Raw genomic sequence first — 20,427 nt, forward strand, 5'->3', positions numbered from 1 at the left:
TTGGATGTGGTTGGATGCGGAGTGAGAAACTAAACAATAGAAAATCGGATGGTGGGATGACGGAAGATGTTTGTTACAGAATCTGTACCATAGACAGGTCCCCCTTTTTAATATGCGGTTGGTATTTTATTAGGGTCAATTTTGAATTATTTTCTTCGACAACTTTTAAAATATTATTTTAAAATATTATAAATTTCACTTTCTCCTATTTTTATTTAGATGATAAGAAAAAAAATAGGTGAGTTGATGATTTTTTTTTATCTTCTTAATAAAAATTTGAGGTAAGTTGAGGTTTACAATAATTTTTAAAATATTTTAAAAATTATCATTTCACGAAAAGAATAATTTACAATTAACTTTTTTTTATTATTAACAAGTAAGTTAATAATTGAGTCTTGAATAAATTGAGATAGTAATTTAATGTTTGCCAATAATTTTGGTTAGATATTTCCATTACTTGATTTTAAAAGTTTATTTATTTCCTTGAGTTTATATTTTTGGCTTAGATTTGCTTGAGGTAAGTATCGAAAAAATTAAGTTGGTTCGAGTCTTGGCACAAAGATTAGAATTTATGTATCAATATTTGAACTTGTGTGAGGTTTCTCTATTACTTAAGAGAAATTTTCTCAATATTAATTTGTGCCGCGCTTTTGCGGACTCTTTGTATGAGATTATTCAATTATAATGTTAAAAAAAAAAAGAAATTAATGCTGAAACATAAATATTGGATTCTTCATGAGAATTTTTTTCTTTTTCACTTGAGAAGTGTAAATGCATTTTGTCAAAATTAATTGATGAAAAAGAAAAAAAGGAACGGCCCGGCACGTTTCTTTTCGGGGTTGCAAGTTGTAACATTAAATTCCATTTTATTCATCATCGGAATTCGCTTCCCACCTTTTCTGCTGTATAATCATCACCTTTGATTAATAATATCATAAACTTCTTCATAAAGCTAATCACTTTAATTCTCGAGAACGATAAAAGCAAAAAAAAAAAGAAAGGAAATTACGGGCTTGGGGAAATATAGTATTAAAAATAATTTTCTCTCAATTTATACAACGGGGAAATTTAAATTCGTACATTTCAAACAAAATTGTACAAATTAATTTTTGTATTTGTAGTATTATGGTTATTAATTATCCTCTCACAATCTCTATCTCAAAAATCTCACTCTCTGTTTTTTAATTTTTTAGTTTCTAGATTTTAAAGCAGTCGACACGTCGGGTACTCGGGTGTCTACACTCACTGACTCTGGACCCACAAACATATACGGTGGGGCCCATAATCTTCAAAATAATCAGAGCCAAAACGTGAAAAAAAAAAGAAAACACATTACACATGTATGTATAATACACATACTTCTTCTAATCTTCTTCTTCTTCTTCGTTCTCTCTCAAGTTCCTCTAGGGTTTTTCAGTCGCGAATCTGATTAAGTCACTCTATTCGCCCGTAAGTGAACGACATCGTTTCAGGTAACCGCTTCTTTCTCCGATCTCAGTTCACTCTTTGGTTGCCTGTTTATATGTATGCATTTCCTAGCTGCTGTTTGCCTGTTTCGGATCTTTTCTTAGAGTTTAACTTGCTTTTCTCGGTATCATTTTCTGCATTTCTCATATATATATATATATATATATATATTTTTTTAAATTTGCATTTCATTGAGCTAGTGATCCTATTTTATTATTGATTCATTTTTTTAGTTTTTGTAAAAAAGCTTGCTTGATATTTTTTGTAAAAAAGGTTGCACCATTTCACCCAAAAAAAAAAAAAAACAAAAATTTGCTATTTTTTGTATATTTTTAAATCTGGCATTTTTTTATAAAATGATTTGATAGCACAGCTTAATTGGATTCTGGTTAGATTGTAAGGTTACTTTAAAGTGCTACCGATGTTTTTAAGAGTAAGATGTGTGCAAGTGTAGAATTGAGGTTAGTAATAGCAGTAATTGCAAACTTGGAATGTAATAGTTTGTTTTTATTTAGAGGGTTTAGAATGTTAGTGGATTGCTTGGAACTATCTGTGGAGGGATAAACTAATCAGTTTTTTACTTTTCTTTTGTTTGTTATTTTCTTTGGTTTGGCTAACCCTTTTGAAACTTTGCAGTTATGTTAGGTATGGATATTTCTGTTTGGGATTGTTTGAACAGACCTAATGAACAAAAGGGGATTTAGAATCTGCATAATCAGAGAGGGCCTAGACGACATGGGTTGCAAATTCAGATACCTGAAATTTCCGAGAAATGGATTAGTTTAAACTTATGAGGATATCTTCGACCTTCCTTTTTGTACTGAGTCTGAGTGAATTAAGTTGGCTGTGAGTTTCCAAAGTAATGGGTTCATTTCCTGGTTCTTGTGAAATTGTGGAAGCAGGGGAAGAGGTGAATTCAGTTCAAAATTCTCGAAGAACTTACCGGCGTAGTTTGGGATCAAGTGTGATGGACAAAGATCAGAAGCCTCATGTACTGAAATTGGCATACAATGAATCTCTAGAAGATGATATTAATCAGCTTTTTGAGGCTATCAGTCTTAAAAATTCAACCAAAGGTTGGGGTCTTTCACATGAGGTTGGCACAAGTATGAGCCCAGTGCGGAAAAGTGACTTAAAAAAGCCAATTAGTGTGCCCCATTCACCGCGATTGGGGACTTCTCAACCAGTCTCTCTGAAGCAAGCATTAAGGGAACTTAGCATCACAAAAGCTTCGGAAATGGCTGCTATGAAACGAATATCAAAGTCTACCAGTTCTTCTGTGATGTCAGAAGCTGGCAGGATTAAAAATTTGTACAATACGAAGGTAGTTGAACCTGCCAGTGGATCTGGCCTTCTTATGGATGAAGGGAAGGGGAATATGGTTGAAATATCTCTGGTGCCTGAAGAAAGCCAGCTAACTTCTTCACAGAAGATGCCTCCGTCTCTTCAAGTGCCAAAGATGAAATTAATAAACCAAAGTGATAATTCCTCTCCTCAATTTACCATTCCAACTCTCCAAAATGCTATGGGAATCAGTCAAAGTGCTAATTCTTCTCCTCTATTTGCTGTTCCAAAAAGGCAAAATTTTAGTGGGACCAGCAAAAGTGCTCACTCTTCTCCACAATATGCTATTCCCAAAATGAAAAATGCTGCAGGGACCAATCAAAGTGTTCATTATGCCCCTCAATTTTCTGTTCCAACTATTCAAAATGCTGCAGTGACGAACCAAAGTGCACATTCTTCTCCTTGGTTTGCTTCTTCAACAATTCAGAATTCTACAGGGACCAACAAAGGTGCTCAATCTTCATCTCGACTCACAGTTCCAACCACAGATAGTAGTACTGGAACCAACCAGAGAGCTCATTCTTCTCCTCGGTTGGCTGTTCCAATACAAAGTGGTCCTCAGACCGTGCGGATGCAAGATGAGATTATTTCTACATCAACCAATGTAGGAACTCATGCAGTAAAAGTGGAAATAGCACAAAAGGAGAAGCATGTACCTGCCCATCCTTCTTCTTCTGATACTGTTGACTTACCAGAGCAAGAAAAAAATGTCTCTGCCCCAAGCAAATTAGCAAACAGAACATCAACTGTAAAGTCAGGACGGAAAGGCAGGTTGCATGCCGTGCCTTCTTCAAGCTCGAGCAATGGCAGCAGGGTAACCAAGATATCAAGAAATAGCCCACGTGTAGCTAAACAGGTCCTGAGGAAGAAAGGTGCAGTTAAGAAGAAAGTAAAACAGGATTCAGCTTCTTCTCCTTGCTCTTCTAATTTTTACAGTGAAGTCAGAAGTCAATTGGAGCCTAGTTCAACTCAGCTAATTTGCCAGAGATGCCATTGTGCTTTAAAAAATGCCAGTAATCTACCCTATCAAGATTCAACTGTCTCCAATTTGACCAGTGTTAGTGCAGAAGTTATCTCTACAAGTGTTAATACTGGTATTATTGAGCCAGACTTCATTCCAAATGACAGTGACAGAAGCCAGCCTATTGTTGGAAAAACAAAAAGTAAGGGGGAATTTTCCCAAAGTTCAAAGAGTAGCCTTGGTGACTATAGCAGCAGTACAAGCAACAGTGATGACAGCAATTTAAGTGGATCTAGTTGTGGCAACAGGCCTCACATGTCAGCAGATGTGAGGTGGGAAGCTATTCGGCATGTTAGATTGCAGTATGGGTCCATAGGGTTGAGGCATTTCAATCTTCTACAGAAGCTCGGTTGTGGAGATATAGGGACTGTATATCTTGCTGAGCTAATTGGTACAAACTGCCTATTTGCTATAAAGGTCATGGACAATGAATTTTTGGCAAGAAGGAAAAAGATGCCGAGGGCCCAGACAGAGAGAGAGATTCTGAGAATGCTAGATCATCCTTTTCTTCCTACATTATATTCTCAATTCACATCAGATAATTTATCATGTTTAGTTATGGAGTATTGTCCTGGTGGAGATCTACACGTCCTCAGGCAGAAGCAGCTTGGCAGGTGTTTTTCCGAACCAGCAGCAAGGTATAATTCTTTGACTAAAGGTCCACTCGAATTATATGACATTCTATCGTTTGATTTCTCTCTAGACATTATAAACTACAAAGAACAAGGGAAAAAAAAGGAAAAAAAGACTGGATGAAAAATGTGCTTCAGTACAAAGAACATGATTTACTTTATTCATTCTGTGTTATACATAAAAGGTTTATGTAGTTCTGGAATATTGTCTCTACTCACTTATGACCATTCATGCATCTTAATCTTAAGAACAATCAGATGGTTCGGCATTTTATGGTTAACTTAAGTCGCCACTATCATGCAATGTGAGGGCTCCATTGGCTCATTGTAATTCACATGCGCAGCTAAAATTTCAGAAGAATGTCCTTTGTATGGATCCTGAGGGGCACTTGTATCTTCCTTTGTGGTGATGCTGAAATTGAAGTTGGATGTGCTGTTGTAATTTTTATTTCTGATAACTTGTCTTCTTGTTTTGCTTATTCATTCACATCATTGAGCAAGCAATAAATTGTTTGTGCAGGTTCTATGTTGCTGAAGTCCTCCTTGCTCTGGAGTACTTGCACATGCTTGGAGTTATCTACCGGGATTTGAAACCAGAAAACATTCTCGTTCGAGAAGATGGCCACATCATGCTGACAGATTTTGATCTGTCACTCAGATGTTCTGTGAGTCCAACTCTCCTGAAATCTTCATCCAATATGGATCCTGCAAGGGTGTCAGGTCCATGCACGGAATCTAACTGCATTCAGCCATTTTGCATTGAACCCACCTGTCAAGTTCCGTGCTTTAGTCCTAGGTTTTTACCTGCTACTGCAAAAACAAGGAAACCAAAAGCTGACCCTGCGGCCCAGATAAGATCGTTGCCACAGCTTGTGGCAGAACCTACAGATGCACGATCCAATTCGTTTGTTGGGACCCATGAATACTTGGCTCCTGAGATCATCAAAGGAGAGGGCCATGGAGCTGCTGTTGATTGGTGGACATTTGGTATTTTTCTTTATGAGCTTCTATACGGAAGAACACCCTTTAAAGGTTCTGGGAATGAAGAAACATTAGCCAATGTGGTAATGCAAAGCCTCAAATTCCCTGATAGCCCTCTTATTAGTTTCCAGGCAAGGGATCTAATCAGAGGGTTGTTGATAAAGGAACCTGAGAATCGACTGGGATCCCAGAAAGGTGCTGCAGAGATAAAGCAGCATCCATTCTTTGAGGGCTTAAACTGGGCACTTATTCGCTGTGCAATTCCACCGGAGCTACCTGACTTCTATGATTATGGAATTCAAGATATGGTACCTCAAAAGAGCAAGTATTTGGAGTGTAAAGCTACAGGAGAGCAGCTTGAGTTTGAGTTGTTTTAGCAGAACTTGTACTTAGGGAATCAGGGTTTTTCCCTTGCTGTTGTTGTAACCGTAGTAGCTTTCGTACTAGTGTATATCTATCTGATCAAGAAGAGTATTGCAGTAGAGCTCTCACCAGATTTTGCATTTTCTTTCTGTTGTTTTGTAGTCCTTGGCATTGTATTTTTCCTTCTCCCGTGGCTGCGTCTGATCACAGAAGATCCGGATGAAACCATCATTGCTCAAGCTAGACATTCGGACACTGTTCATCTCTCACCACTACCGTCACTTCTAAAAACAACAGAAAGAAAACTAGTTAAATCAATTTTATAGTTGTCAGAATTATTGAACTTAAAAAAAATTTCATATATAGTGTGAGTAGCTTTAAAGTAACAATTGGAATTTACGTTTTTATTCATCTACCAACTCAAAAGCAGCCAAGAACGGTAGAAATCGGCGCGCTTTCTAAAAATAAAAAGCGAAGAAAAATATCAGAAGACGCTAGCTACTAGCTAAAGTTAAGTTTCAAAAACTAGGCTCTATTTTCTCCTTTCATATCCTTCAATTTCTCATCAACCAAACACACTCCATCTCCAATTCGAAGCCTTCTCCAGTATATGTTTCTAGCTAATGGCCTCAACCTCGGACGATACCTTCGTCGTTCTCACTTGCACAAACCTTAATCCGATACCGATCGAAGCAGATATTGCTGAAGATGGAAAAATTCTCATTTCAACAAATGATATTCGAAGCTGGGATTTGGATACTATTCTCCATCTCCAAACAGTGAAAGTGCATGCTTCTCGTGATAGGCCAGTCAACATTCCGAAATTAAACTGCTATTATTGCTTTTTCCTTTGGTTTTCATTTTCGTAATAAACTTTTATTTAGATATTAATTACAGGCTCATTGAACAGTCTTCGTATTTCCAAGGCCTTCTCGGTGGAAGCTTTAGGTAAAATTTGGTTATATTTTAGTTAGGAAATTATTAAAGCTTATAAACTTTAGTACTAGGTTTCTGCTAATTGTTATATAACAGGTTTTGATTTTGATGGAACGAAAAAGAAAAAAAATAATGAAACGTAAAACTAAGTTGTGAGCTGTATAGGTTTAAGTAATGAACATCTTTGTACATAGATATCTGTTTGAATGCTTTCATGCGACTAGTCTGAAGGTTGGGCTTTACTTTTGCGGCCTGCAGTGAGTCAAGCTCGGATTATATTTCTATCCAATGGAACCTGGAAACATTTATTGATATTTTAAAGTGTATATATGGCTGTCCGCTGGATGTTACCCCTGATAATTTTCTCGCTTTATTCGAGGTATGGAATCGCATAGTCTATTTTTACATAAACTTCCATTATATATATATATGTATTATTACTATCCCTGCAAATGCAAAATTTCTTATGTCACTGCTATAGTGAAGAATGAGATCAATTAAACAAATCTCCAATTAGATAAACTTTTTGATTTACAGAATTTTAAAGTCTTTGTTGCTATTTTAGGGTGCACTTTATTTTGGGGTGGAGAGGCTCATCTTGGAGTGTAGAACTTGGTTTTCTGATGTTTGTTTTTCCAAAGATAATGAGCTCCACCAAATACATTTGGAAGATTTGATTCACATATGGAACTTTGGTTTAGAGCATGGTAAGAAGTAGCTGATTTTTAAATATTGTTATAATTGATTAAAAATAAGAAGAATAATTATGCTATTCAATACCCGTACTATAATGTTTGATGTTCATGTTTCAGTACTTGTTCTAATGGAGAAATTTGCTATATGTTGCAGCAAACGATTTTGTTCCACAATTCTGTGCAAGATATCTTGCACGAAATTTTGTGAGTACTCGGCTTTCATATAGTTTTTGAGCAGCTACCATGTAGAATCCAGCTTTTCCGGCTTTCATTTGTCATCAACGGAAGCTGATGGACAGTGGCTTTTTCTTGGCAGATGTGGGCCATGTCTCATAAAAGTTTTGTAAATATTCCCTACAGCTTGCTGTTAGAGTGCGTAAAGCATCCCTCTTTGACGGTGGACAGGTCTGTCAACTATCCCTTGAAAAACTGGATTAATTGTTTACATCATCTTTTTCTGGAATACTGATGTTCTAGTTTTCTTTTACAGTGAGATGCATCTTTCTGATGCACTTTTAATATGGATTGATGCTAACATAGCACAATTGGAATCCTCAAACAGAGTTGAGGATGATTTGACAATTTTAAAAGAGGTATGTATTGATGTTTTATTGCTCAGGTTGAGGATCTAAATTTGATATTCTATAGGGCAGGTGGTCTTTACTTTTGTGGTGTAGAGGGGGTATTGGATGGGGAAATAATTATGACGTTGTATTGGTAAAAATATGCTCTTTTGGATATAATTGAGACTGGTTGTACTTAGAAGTCTGTTGCCATATGTATTGGTGGACTGTAGAATGCGGAGAAAGATATTGACCAAGTGATATTGACCAAGTGGTTGCTATCTTTTCTCTTATTAGGACTTGAACTGCCGTTTTACTTGAACCAATCTTTATTTTGATTTTCTCAAAAGAATATTGTAAGGCATTGAACACGCTTGATCCTCTATCCATAGTGTGTTGAACTAGGTCCTTAATACAATATGGCTACTAATTTATCGAAATCTATGAAAAATTGCTTTTAAAGCAATTATAAAACTCTTATTAGTTCATAAGATTAGATATCACAGGATGGAAAATATGTGCTAGAACCAGTAAATGGGCAACAGGTATGCTCTGCAACATGCTATGCGATTAGAAATTTACACGTGTTAAGATTTTAGTTGATCTTGCTCTTACGTGATTGACGGATATGAGATTTTGTGACAGCCCTATTATTCTTCATGAAGTTAAACAGTAAAGCACGTCATCTGTCTCTTTTAATCAGAAAAATTGATTTCAAATTTTCCTATAAGTTGGGTTACCTAAACTATAACTGTAAGAAAACATATAATTGGCTCTAGCTATTGCACATTATCTTCTAGTGGAAAAGAAATTAATTTTGCTGATTAATTAAAGTTTTTAGGTTAAGAAAAAAATTAAATAAGACCATATGCGAGTCTTTCTATTTGAGAAATTTATTGAATCTTTCAGTTGATTATGATTTCTTCAATGAACTTATTCATTGTTTCTGTGTTGAACAGATTCGAATAAGCATTCTGCCGCTGTGGTTTGCTGCAGGTATGTGACATTCTGGATTTTTTCTCTTGCAGTGCCTTAAGACTGTTCTTTCATTTAGTTTTTCATCTAATCTTTTGATTATGCTACTTGAATTTTCTTCTGTTTAGGGAAAAGAAGGTCATCATATTTCTCTAAGCTTTCTGACGAGAGTGTTAATTCAATTTTAAGGCTGGTGAAAGTTCACCCCGCATGCTTAATAAAAGTCTTGGAGGATGTTGAGCTGAAACATCTCAGGATTCGGTTGACAGAATATTCAGAGGTATTCATTTTGCTACTGTTGACATGAAGCCATGCAATAATTTTTGCTTTTTTAGTGAGGTTGAGGGTCGATATGACCAGGTTAATAGCTGATTAATGCGGAGGCAGTACAAAAGTTGCATCTTGTGATGCTTCCCTGTCAATATAAAATTGGTTCTGCATGCATAAAATTATCCATTGGAACAGTTTTCCAGGAGATGGGGGTAAAGGAAGTTGGATTCTTAAATCCTGCATCTCTCGTTGAGGGTTTTTTCACATGTTCTAGGTTAATTTAACTGTATGAAATCACACTTTAATTGGATAACCTTTAGTTATCAAAGTTAACTTTCCATTACTTTTGGTGCCTTTTCAATTTTATTTTTATGCTTTTGCTTAATGTTCCATAACACAATTTTATGGTGCTCGAATTGGAATGGGGAGTCTTGTTTTCCCTTTTTCCTTGTATGTATTCATATTTGGGGGGGGGGGGGGTGTGGGTGTTGGTGGGGAGAGAGAACTTTACCAAATTCTTGAAGAAATGAAAGGCCATGTTAATTAGTTTTCTAACATCTTTAATAATGTCTGTGAATGGATACAGATAGCAGAATTGACCTGCCTTAATTTTTTGTTACACTATTCAGATTCCATCCCTTTAGCATAGTTTTATGATTATCTAAATTATTTTTTCCCTATGCAGAAGGTGAATCTTTCTGGCTGTCCTCAGATGACATCAGCAATACTGCTCCTATCTGTGCTTGATTCGTTGCATTGTTTGGACCCAACATCAAGGAAGATATTTGAATGTCTTGACAAAGATCAAAGTCGAATTCCATTAGGTTTTCTGCCAATTTTGTCCTTTGAAGCAGTACAGGAGGTTAACATTTGCAAATGTCATGCCCTGCATCTGGAATCTGCCGTTGAGTGCTTCTCCAAGTCATTTCCATCATTGAGAACAATAAAAGCAGCTTATCATTTGGACTTCAAGACACTCAATCTCCATAAATTGGTGCAGAAGTGCCCAATGCTCTGTGAAGTTGACTTGACTGTTGACCCAAGTCCAGTTATACCAACAAAAGTATCAGTTGTATCCTCAAGTTCTGCACTAATGCCGCTAGTATTGAATAAGTCTATTGCTGGTGATAGTTCTTTGTATGCTACATCAGTTTATCATTCAGGGCCATCGCCATCAAAAATCACAAAACTCACCTTAGAGGGCCGCAGTGACATGTGTGGTGAGCTGTTACTATGTGTTTTTGCTTGTATCACTTTTCATACACTAGACAAAATGATATTTTTTTTTTTCCCATCGGAGAATATTTTATCTTGTTCTTGTCATGGAGGCAGTAGCACACATATTTTTACATGTTGCAATGATAAAGTTTTAAGAATAATACTGCACAACCAAACAAATCTAACAAAATCATTCAAACAATTGACATACTGTTGTGGAATTGGACTAGTAAACTGAAAAAATTTAACGCAATAAATAAAAACTGATGGCATGGCAAAACATTGCCATTTTTCTGTTGCCCATCCAATTGTATTACAACATGTCAATTTGCGTGGAGGGGTTTGATTTATTAGCTTGTATGTGTGGTATTACTCAAAGTTTAATGGAGAATGGAAATCTCTTTATTCTGGCTGATTCCACACTAAGGCTATATTGGTGGCCTCAATGCATACTATCTAGAAAGTTCTCCCATGAAATGTTAATAACTGTGGTGCACTGAATTGTAAACTTGTAGTGCTGCGGAGGAGTTAAATATACATCTATGTGAGTTATTTTGGTCAATATTATTTTAATTAGGATATGGTGACAAGCCCCTTTATCGTTCCATCTTTGATATTCTTCTGGGAAATTTCAAATTAGTGTACATTTACTTATTGGATTCTTGTTACTAGCTGTTGCTCTGTTCTCCATGAGCATGGGTTGTCTGTCGCCTAATTGGTCAACAAACTAACTTTTTTCTAATTCTTTTTGTCAGATGCCGATCTGGAGTTTATCTCAAAATACTGTGTTTCTTTAGGTTACATAAACATTAAAGGGTGCGTTTCAGTAACTGATGTCTGCATATCAAATCTCATACGGAGATGTGTTAAACTGCAGTCTATCATAGTTTGTGATACTTCTTTTGGTGTGTATTCAATTCGAGCTCTGTGCTCGGAGGTCCCCTATTGTAATTCTTCTGCTTTATGTGGAAAGAGAAATTTCAACACATTGGCGTCCAATCTTCAGATGCTGCATATGGCTTGCTGCAATGGTAAGTATTATTTCTTGTTTCCACTTTTTCTGTTCAGACAAATCTACTGAGATGGAACTTTAAATTGTCTTCAGAGATTCTTTGCATTCCAAAAACCGTAGTCAAGGTACCTGATATATTAATGGCCAAAGGGAATGAATATGGTTTTTAAAATAACTGGAAACCTCAAAAGCAGTAACAATCCAGAGGTGGCAATTGGCAAGCCTTTAGATTTCTTCTTTTTAAAAAATAAACCTGAGTCAATTTAGGAGAGCTTTATGTTGGCTACTTGGTGTTAGGAACTTGCATCCTCTCTCTATCTTTGGTTATATTTGGCATGTCATTTTGTGTGACATACAGATCTTTTCATGTTGTTTCTCATAAATTTACTTACAATCCAGTTCCTTCTTTTTGCACCCTGCCGATGACTTTGATGTGAGATGGTTTCTAATGGATTATGTTTATTTTTGATATCTTCACGTGGCTATTAACTTCTTCTAGAGAATACTTAGGTTGTTATGTCTTGTGTGTAGCCTTCTTTGCGTTCGGCAATGTTTGGTATCATCACTGATTTTACAGTTTTGACAGACAAGAAAAGCCTCCTGTACACCATCAAAGGATAAGCCAAAACCATTAAGTCTTCTCATGTACCTTGACTGGCTTTAGGAGGAATTTAATTCCCCCAGATTTGAACACCGTGATTCCATATTCCAAATTTGCTTGTGGTTTGGCAATATACCCTCTAAAAGTATGTTCTGAACCTCACAAAAATATCGTAATGAACTTTTAATGCAATTTAGTACGGCTGCCATATATAAGATGGGTTATCATGTCCCTCATTGTAGCCTTGACTCATGTTTTCTGGGCATCTTCCTTCCCTTGTGGAGGCTGCGGCATGAAAGATGTGATTGATAATGATATAACAGGATTTAGACACTTAGCCGGTATAAAGTTGTTACCTAGTTTGTGTAATCAACCCCACTTGTTTCATGATTGAGTTGGTTTTTTTCTGCTCTCTCCTGCTATAACAGTTTTAAAAATTGTTTGAAGATTTTTGACAAGATGTACTCAGATCTTTATATGTATGATCAATAACATTTTTGCAGGTGTTGATGGGATGTATCTTCTAGAGCTCATGTGTCAAGCAAGAAAGCTGAAGAGTCTTTGCTTGAGCGGCACTCAACTAGCAGACAAAGCTCTTTATAATTTCTCAGGTTCTTCCTTGGAGATGCTTGACGTTTCAGATACAATGGTTAGTTATTATATGGACTGTTGCCTTTAATGAAGCTACCATTTACTTTTGCGTATATCAAATACGGGAAAATTGTTTGATCATTAATATTCAGGTATCAACTAGCTTGAATCTGAAAATTTAAGAAACATTTAAAAAGGTATCAAAAATATTTTTAATTGTTAAGGGTTTGGAAAATATATTTTCCTATCATCTTTCCCTTTGTTAAGTCAACACTTGACCTAAAAGTTTAAGCTATTAGGTAAGGACCAACAATAAAATTTATGTTTTTAACACTCAGGTGAACATGAAGAAAACTCGACCACCACAACCTGACAACAAACACATCATCGTCGTTTAATTAATCAACAATGTGGCTACTCAAATGCAAGACCAGTTGGTCAAAAGTTCCTTTCAAATAGAAAAAATCTACTTAAATTCTGTATTCTAACTATCATGATATTCTTTTGACAGTAAATACACTTACGTACACTTACCTTTGAGAAGAAGTATCCAATTTGAATCATATTTCTTCATAGGATTCATAGCTTAAGAGTTAGAATGTCAATTTCCTTGTAGTTCCACTGAATTATCTAAATTTTTCTTTTTTGCAATTATATTTGAACTAACTGTATTTATTTATCCAAAAAGTGTGATCTCTATATTTGTTACTCTTCTTTTTAAGTAGTTCATGAACGCATGGCATTGGTGGGAGCATTCCAAGAGACAGTTAGTTGGTGCAGAACCAAATGAAAGAAGGCATAAATTGGATAATTTTTGTTGTTGGAACAAATATAAATGCTATAAACTTGAAATGGTGAAATTTTACGTAACAAACTGATAAACTTTGATTGTAAAATTGCAGATATCTGGAGCTGCTTTAGCTTATATGGTCCACGGAAATTCTGGATTGAAGTATTTAAATGCAAGAGGATGTAAAAATTTGTTTCAACAGGAAAGTAATGGCAGAGGGATAGAATTTTCTTCCTATCCGTGTGCAGATCTATTTGCTGAGTTAGGCAGGACACACAAATTAGAAGAAATTGTACTGGGATGGGGATTCTCTTTCCTCTCGCTGGAAGTTCTGAAGCCTGCAATTAAATTACTACACTCAATAACTGTGGGTTTGGGTGGATCCTTGGGTGAAGATGCACTAAGACTGCTGCCCACAACTTGTCCTATGCTAGAGTTAGTTGTTCTTTATTTTCAGGTATTATTTGCTGAAAAAGTTGAGATACTATGTTAGTGGTTTTATGCTTTATGGCTTATGTTTGTGATTGACTATCATGAAAGTTGAAATCTATGCCATGCTTCCCTTTCAGATAACTTCTTAATGATTGAAGTATGCAATTATTATGCTCACCCTGAAGCATTTTATGACATTCAATTTTGATGCAAAAAATAAGCTGGTTCAGCTGCTAGTCATTTGGCCAGATTTTGACTGGACGTTGCTTAAGGAGATGAAATTTCTATTTCAACTTTAATTATTTTCTAAGGTTTCTGTCAGTGGCATTGTGATAATTTTGTTGGCTTACATGATCTTGGAAGTATGCCTTTTGAGGGTCTGACATAAAAGTAGTTTACGAGTTTTTGGCTTAGGCATGGTTCTGGGTCTGAAAGTTATGTTTTGACCAAGTCAAATGTTAAACTGAACTTGGTTTCCAATCATGATTGGAATATGATGTGCTACCGTGTTCTGGAGCTAATGAGCTGCTTACACTGTGAGTGTGCTAATTTTTGCGAGTGTATATATAACCTAAAACTTAAATCTACACTGCCACTCATCATGAAACAGTTTCGAGGGTTGGGTGTGAAGCAGGTTCTTGTTTCGTGCTGCCTCTGACTCACTATTTTAAGATAAGTTGATGATTCTCACTTGATTGAAAGAATGTAACAAGCAGAGATATTTCCTTCTTGAGGCTTGTTATATTATAACTCTTGCTAGTACCTTCTGATGCTAGAATAATAATAAAACTGTCTGATTCTCCTGGGAAATATTTGTTATTTAATCTCTCAAATGATTGAGATCAGTATTAGGTTTTAATGTCATTTCTTGATAATTTTGTTGTTTTAAGACAATTATTGCAATTCTTCTGACTCTTTAGAGGGGAACTTACTTATTTGATGATCACAAACAGGTGGCAAAGCAACATTCTTTGCTTATTGCTTTTCAAGATTAGTTGTGCAATGTTGTTATTGCTTATAAAAATTGCTTTTGCTCGAGGCTGGTGACTTCTGTTTCTTTACAGGTGATATCTGATTCTATCATTATAAACATTCTGGAATCCTTGAGGAGATTGCAAGTTTTGGCTATATGCCACTGTCTTGGTGATTTATCCATATCCAGCTTTAAGTTACCTTTGCCAAATCTCAGGAAACTGAAGCTTGAAAGGGTAACTCCTTGGATGACCAATAATGATCTGGTGATTCTGACACAGAACTGTTCGGAGTTAGTTGAGCTTTCATTGGTAGGATGCACTCTTCTCAGTTCAGGTAGGCAGTTATCATTTGTAAATCATAGCATGCAACTTGCCTATTCAGTGCTTGTATTTGTATATTCTCTCTTCTATTATCTGTTCTGTTAGCTGAATTCCCAATATAGTTTGGAGAGTGTGTTGCCAATGTAACCCTTTATTGATGATTTCCATCTGCTGCTGCTTCAGCGATGATTTCTTTATTATTTTAATCTGTGAGTCAATTTGAAGAACTGCTGATTGTCAAAATTAATAACTGCTATTTTTTTTCATCCTTGTGGTTTTATCTTTTCTACAGATTCTCAGCTGATTATCTCACAGGGATGGCCAGGCTTGATTTCATTACATCTAGAGGTTTGTCTGCTATCAGCTCTCTTAGACTAGGGCCAACCTTTTGTTCTTCTATTTTCTTGATAGCATTTATTCTAATCATGACTTCTTTAGGTTTTTGAAATACTACACGGTTAATATAATAGGCATTTGCTTGAAACAGCAGAGGGAGATGTAAAATTGAAAGTGAATGCGATTATTAATAATTTATTAGTCGAGTGACTTGTGATATAAATGTTGTGTGGCTTCAAAATTAATGAACTAATAATATAGAGGAACAAACTGGTCTGTATGTCTGAGCTGCGAAGAACCTTGCATTATGGCTTTGCGTGCTTTGGCCAGTTGTCCAATAATTCTCTTCATATGTGATCATTTTGTTCTTCAGGAGTGCGGAGATATTACTGCATATGGGGTTACTTCTCTTTTCAACTGCATAGCTCTTGAAGATCTTTTACTACGTCATAATGTGAGCCTTCTATAGCTACCTTTTCTTTTGAACTTTGCATGCATTTAAATTGATGTTAGATGAATGGGCCATAATTATCATAGCGCTACTGCTTAAAAGTTCGTGCACAGACAAGTTGAACATCTGACAATCAGGACTTTCCTGGTGTGTTTATTGGCCATTTTCAAGGAGTACTTCATTTGACTTTCTTGCTGTTTGCCTCTAACTAGGCCGGACAGGATATAAGTATGTGAATCCTATTGACACCATGGATTTTTTTCTATATTTTATTTAATGTTTCTGGTTTGGAAACATCACAGCTCAACTTTAATCTTTTTTGTGACTGCTTCAAGGAAAACTAGTATTAACTATAATTGCCACTAAACTTATTGTCCTGTGACAGGCATTATACCTTAATTTAGGGACTCATGAGGCTGCTTCTAGACAGTCCTTAAAGAAGATTCTGAGTCATTACTGATCATATTGTTTACAATACTTATGAAGATGATGAATTTTGTTGGAAATTGGGGATGTGCTATCTTTTGTAAGAATAAACTAGTAATTGGGGCAGATTTAAGTGCCACAGGTTTTTTATAAATTTACACCATCTTTAGACCATTACATTAAAGAAAAATCAAGATTAATTTGTAAGGCGATAATAAGCTAACTTTATTAGAATGCCTAGAGAAAAGTTTGGACTGGAGGTACTTGGGGATAGCTCGACTAAAATTTTTAAATTCCTAGGAGATAATAAGCTCCTCCTTTTTGAATCTATTTCAAAATAATTTCCAGTTTCTAATATTTAGTATTCTAAATTATGTTATAATTTTTAGTTTGTTCTAAACAAAGTATTAGCGCAAAACCCAATTTCCAAAAAATGGTTTAATTATGACTTGTTTAAAAATTTGAGGCTGTCCAGAGAGCTAGATTCTAAATTCTAATAAATTAAGTCCCTATTTCCTTGTGGTTAGTGTTGTCTTATAATCTTAATCATTGCCCGTCTGTCTTTTGAGGGAAAGACTAAAGTTGAATATTTGATGCTATTTTATTTTGGGATTTTATTATCTTTTTCAGAAGTGTTGACATCAATAGCTGACGTGAACATGCAGGGCCCGGGAATACCCAGAAACTTTATTCTGGATGCTGCTTCAAAGGTAATCTCTTATACCTACTAAAGTTTAATTGGTCACTTAGTTATTCCCACTCTCTTTCTCTTTGGGTGAAATCAAGTTTATAACAACCTATATAACTCATGTGACTTCTACTATGACCAGATGCCAATGCTGCGGCTAGTATCATTAGATTTGTGTGATGCCAGTGGTGGCGATTTCGAAATTCCAGATGTAAGTTACAGGAGGGCTATTTTTTTTTAAAAAAAAATTCCCAACTATTATCAGGGTCTGTGACAGAAGTTTCGACATTATGCAACCTTTATTGTACAGTATTAGTTTCTGCCCATCATCTTACTCTATTCGTGTAAGTTTAAACAACGCATGAAATATGAATAACTGCCCAGACTCATTGTATGACTAGGGTCCATTGTATGATAAAACTCATTGTATGATAAGGGTCCACGCATGTATACATGACCTTCTAAGAGATCATTCACCGTCTGAAATTAATATTGATCCCTTGGAGGAATTTTGAGGCAATAACGTCCACTTTGAATGCATATATATTGAAAATAGTTCTGCATTGTCTCCAGTTTTGTTATCACTGCATGTACGTCCTTCTTTTCTTGACAATGCATTTGAGATCATATTCTGACTCGAGAAATTCATTTCAGTATGCTGACAGGTACTCCTTAAGCACAGTGAAGATAACAAAATGCAAGTCAAAGAACCGCAATTTATGCCACAATTTGTCAGAGGCTCGTAGACAATCATCAGTGCACAAGGAGTCATTGGTTCTTGTTTGGAACAGCAAAAATCTCATTAGAACAGTAGTGAAAGAGAGACTGTAACGTTTTACGGGTGTAATAGAGACTTAATAAAATAATTTTGTGCACATGTAGTTTCAATCTGATAAATCTACACTCAGATCAGTACTTCACGAATTTTGTGAGATAATTTGGTGGAACAGTTCCTTTGAGTTCTAGCCATGAGAGTTTTGAATGTTGACGCCTTTTCCACAAAATTCGAATTTTTTTCAGACTCAAGAAGGTTCCATATGCCTTTGTTTAAACATGTCAAAATTAAATGTAGTCGCAAGACCGTCCCAACTGCATTAAATATAAAATAGACTGTAGAGTGACGCTATATATCCAAACATTATATCCAAACATTATCACATCTAAAAGTACAGTTTCGACCATATCAGTTTGTAGTTAAAGAAATAAATTACAATTATTTTTAGAAATAAAAGGGCGTAATATCAGGGTAATTCTCTAATATCTGGAAGCATATTTGCCAAAAGTTTATCCCTCCGCAAGTTTTGCAGCCAAAGGAAGCGGGAGTTGCGTCACAAATCTCCGCTCGGGTGCGTCACAAATCTCGGCTGGGGTAACACTCCAATAGTCCAATCCTTGATCGTTGCAGCTGTCCAGTAGACTCTTTGCTTCTCAATTTGAATCTAGACGAATTCACTTTTCGTAATAAATTATTTAGAGGTATGTTCAACTTTCAGCTATGTATAATTTTATATGTTCGTTTATTTTGACTATCAAATTTCTTGTTCTCAGAATTTTACGTACTCTCTGCGTCTCTTCAGCATATAGTGTTTTTTTTTTTTTGTTTCGATAGAATTTAATTTGAGTGAGGTTTTAAATTTACTTTGATATATTATATGTATTTCTGAATCAATTGAAGCCTTAATATGTTGTTCTCAGAAGTCTTACCTTAAAAAAAAATTATTGTTATTCAATAAATGTTTGCTTTATTTTATCCAAAATTTATTGGAAGGCAATAAGGATTTTCTTGGAGAAAAGCGTGGGATTTATATCAATAGTTTTTTTAACATTGTGGCTTTGAGAGCAGGTATAAGAATGCCGAAGGTAAAGACAAACCGTGTCCAAAATCCGGAGGGCTGGGAATTGATCGAACCTACACTTCGTGAATTGCAGGCAAAGATGAGAGAAGGTGGTTTGTCTTCACATTAAGCAAATTTTGCTGAATCTCTTTACAATGTGGCAATATGTGAGGTATTGTGGCCTATTTTTAAAATAGCACATCAGAAGAGCTGCTATGTTTTTGACCCGTACTATGGAGCTATATGAGTTCTGTTTGGATCAAGGCTATAAAAGGTATGTCCTGTAATCTCTATATGAATTTATACGCTTGTGGAATTGTGTTTTGAGCATTTCTTCAAGCATGGGACCAGCGTAATAGGTCATGTAATTTGTAAGCCATATAACAATCTTGCTTGGTGACAGACTCTAATTTGCAACTCAGTGTGTGTATAAATGTCTAATTTTCTTTCGTTAAGAAAACTATAAAAGAACCTAGCCAATCTCCATGAGATCTATGCAAATTCAATTATACTGAGGAGTGTTCTGATTTGGATTGTGAGCCAAATTTGGAGAAAAAAAAGAGAAAGTGGCTTCCTGCAAAATGAATAGAGTATTGGAGGCAGTGGCAGTGATGTTTGACATAGATCGTATGATGCTCAGGATAGTGACAGCATGATGGTATGGAGATTGATTAGGATTTTATCCTTCAAATCCAAACTAGAGCTCTCCTCAGCTTAATCATAATGACATAGATCTTGTGGAGGTTTATTACGTTCTCTCTCTCTCTCTCTCTCTCCGTAAATAAATAAGACATTTGGCTTAGCATCCCAAAAACTAAGCTTAAACAATATTATGAGATTATTTCCATTTTGACATTATTATGGTTGTCTGGAGGAATCTTCAAGAAATGTTGATGGAATTTGAAGCTTAAGTTCCTTTGTTTGTTGAAGAAGTTCCCTGAAATATTGTTTTAATTGTAAACACACTTTTTCTGATCTGAATTGCAGCCGGGTTATGAACGTTTATGTTGCTTAAGATGCATGCAGCCTCATGATCACAACTTCCAAATGACATGAGCGTGCCGAGTGCCTAAGAACCTGAGGCAGGAGAAGTTTATAAGAGTGCGTCCATTGCAGTTGTAGAGGCTGTGCAAGTGGAGATTTATCAGCTGTTCTGTAACTTTCTTAAACATGAAATGCAATCTGAAAATTATGGGTGATACAGTAACATCATAAGGAGCGAATTGGATATCTTGTGGAATAGTTATGGGGTTAGTTATAGTCATGTTGTAGTGTAATTATAAGGTTTTCACTTCTGCCTAGATACCAGTCTGTACATTAGAAGGAAACTGGGAGCCAAAAAAAAAAAGGGCCATTTTTCTTCATTTAAGGTTCTCTTCGCTTGGTTCAAAATAGTTTTTGATAAGAGTTTGAGACCCGGTAGCAACTGGGGGGAAAAAAAAGAGAGAGAGATTGCTACTATCTTTTGATCATGGAAAGTTCTTTTAGTTGAAAAGGCTTTTTAC

The 20,427-nt window shown here is 35.7% G+C and overlaps 2 protein-coding genes and 1 long non-coding RNA gene across 4 annotated transcripts; all 3 read left to right on the forward strand.

The window, feature by feature from the left end:
* Positions 1-1,344: 1,344 nt before the first annotated feature.
* Positions 1,345-6,053, forward strand: LOC18039034 (serine/threonine-protein kinase KIPK2). The gene is made up of 3 exons (XM_006430199.2): positions 1,345-1,472; positions 2,104-4,470; positions 4,985-6,053. Exons 2-3 carry the CDS (start codon positions 2,330-2,332, stop codon positions 5,820-5,822), a joined length of 2,979 nt encoding a protein of 992 aa, XP_006430262.1. The 5' UTR covers positions 1,345-1,472; positions 2,104-2,329; the 3' UTR covers positions 5,823-6,053.
* Positions 6,054-6,209: 156 nt separating this feature from the next.
* Positions 6,210-18,102, forward strand: LOC18040112 (BTB/POZ domain-containing protein FBL11). 2 transcript variants are annotated; one of them, XM_024182249.1, is made up of 19 exons: positions 6,210-6,613; positions 6,706-6,756; positions 7,003-7,123; positions 7,310-7,451; positions 7,594-7,643; positions 7,756-7,844; positions 7,930-8,032; positions 8,962-8,998; positions 9,106-9,257; positions 9,933-10,467; positions 11,221-11,496; positions 12,582-12,727; positions 13,572-13,916; positions 14,956-15,199; positions 15,479-15,534; positions 15,896-15,976; positions 17,065-17,109; positions 17,230-17,298; positions 17,742-18,102. In XM_024182249.1, the coding sequence occupies exons 1-19, from the start codon at positions 6,432-6,434 to the stop codon at positions 17,916-17,918; spliced, it is 2,901 nt and encodes a 966-aa protein (XP_024038017.1). In that variant the 5' UTR covers positions 6,210-6,431; the 3' UTR covers positions 17,919-18,102. The 2 variants fall into 2 exon arrangements, with proteins under 2 accessions (XP_024038017.1, XP_024038016.1); XM_024182248.1 differs by lacking the exons at positions 6,210-6,613; positions 6,706-6,756; positions 7,003-7,123 and having other exon boundaries at positions 7,359-7,451; positions 7,800-7,844.
* A 218-nt stretch (positions 18,103-18,320) lies between these two features.
* On the forward strand, positions 18,321-20,427 carry LOC18039662. The gene is made up of 3 exons (XR_002904925.1): positions 18,321-18,563; positions 18,931-19,196; positions 19,910-20,427. It is a non-coding gene; the product is annotated as an uncharacterized LOC18039662 (long non-coding RNA).

Source organism: Citrus clementina, unplaced genomic scaffold (genome assembly GCF_000493195.1).
Source record: "Citrus clementina cultivar Clemenules unplaced genomic scaffold, Citrus_clementina_v1.0 scaffold_6, whole genome shotgun sequence".
Lineage (NCBI taxonomy): Eukaryota > Viridiplantae > Streptophyta > Magnoliopsida > Sapindales > Rutaceae > Citrus > Citrus x clementina.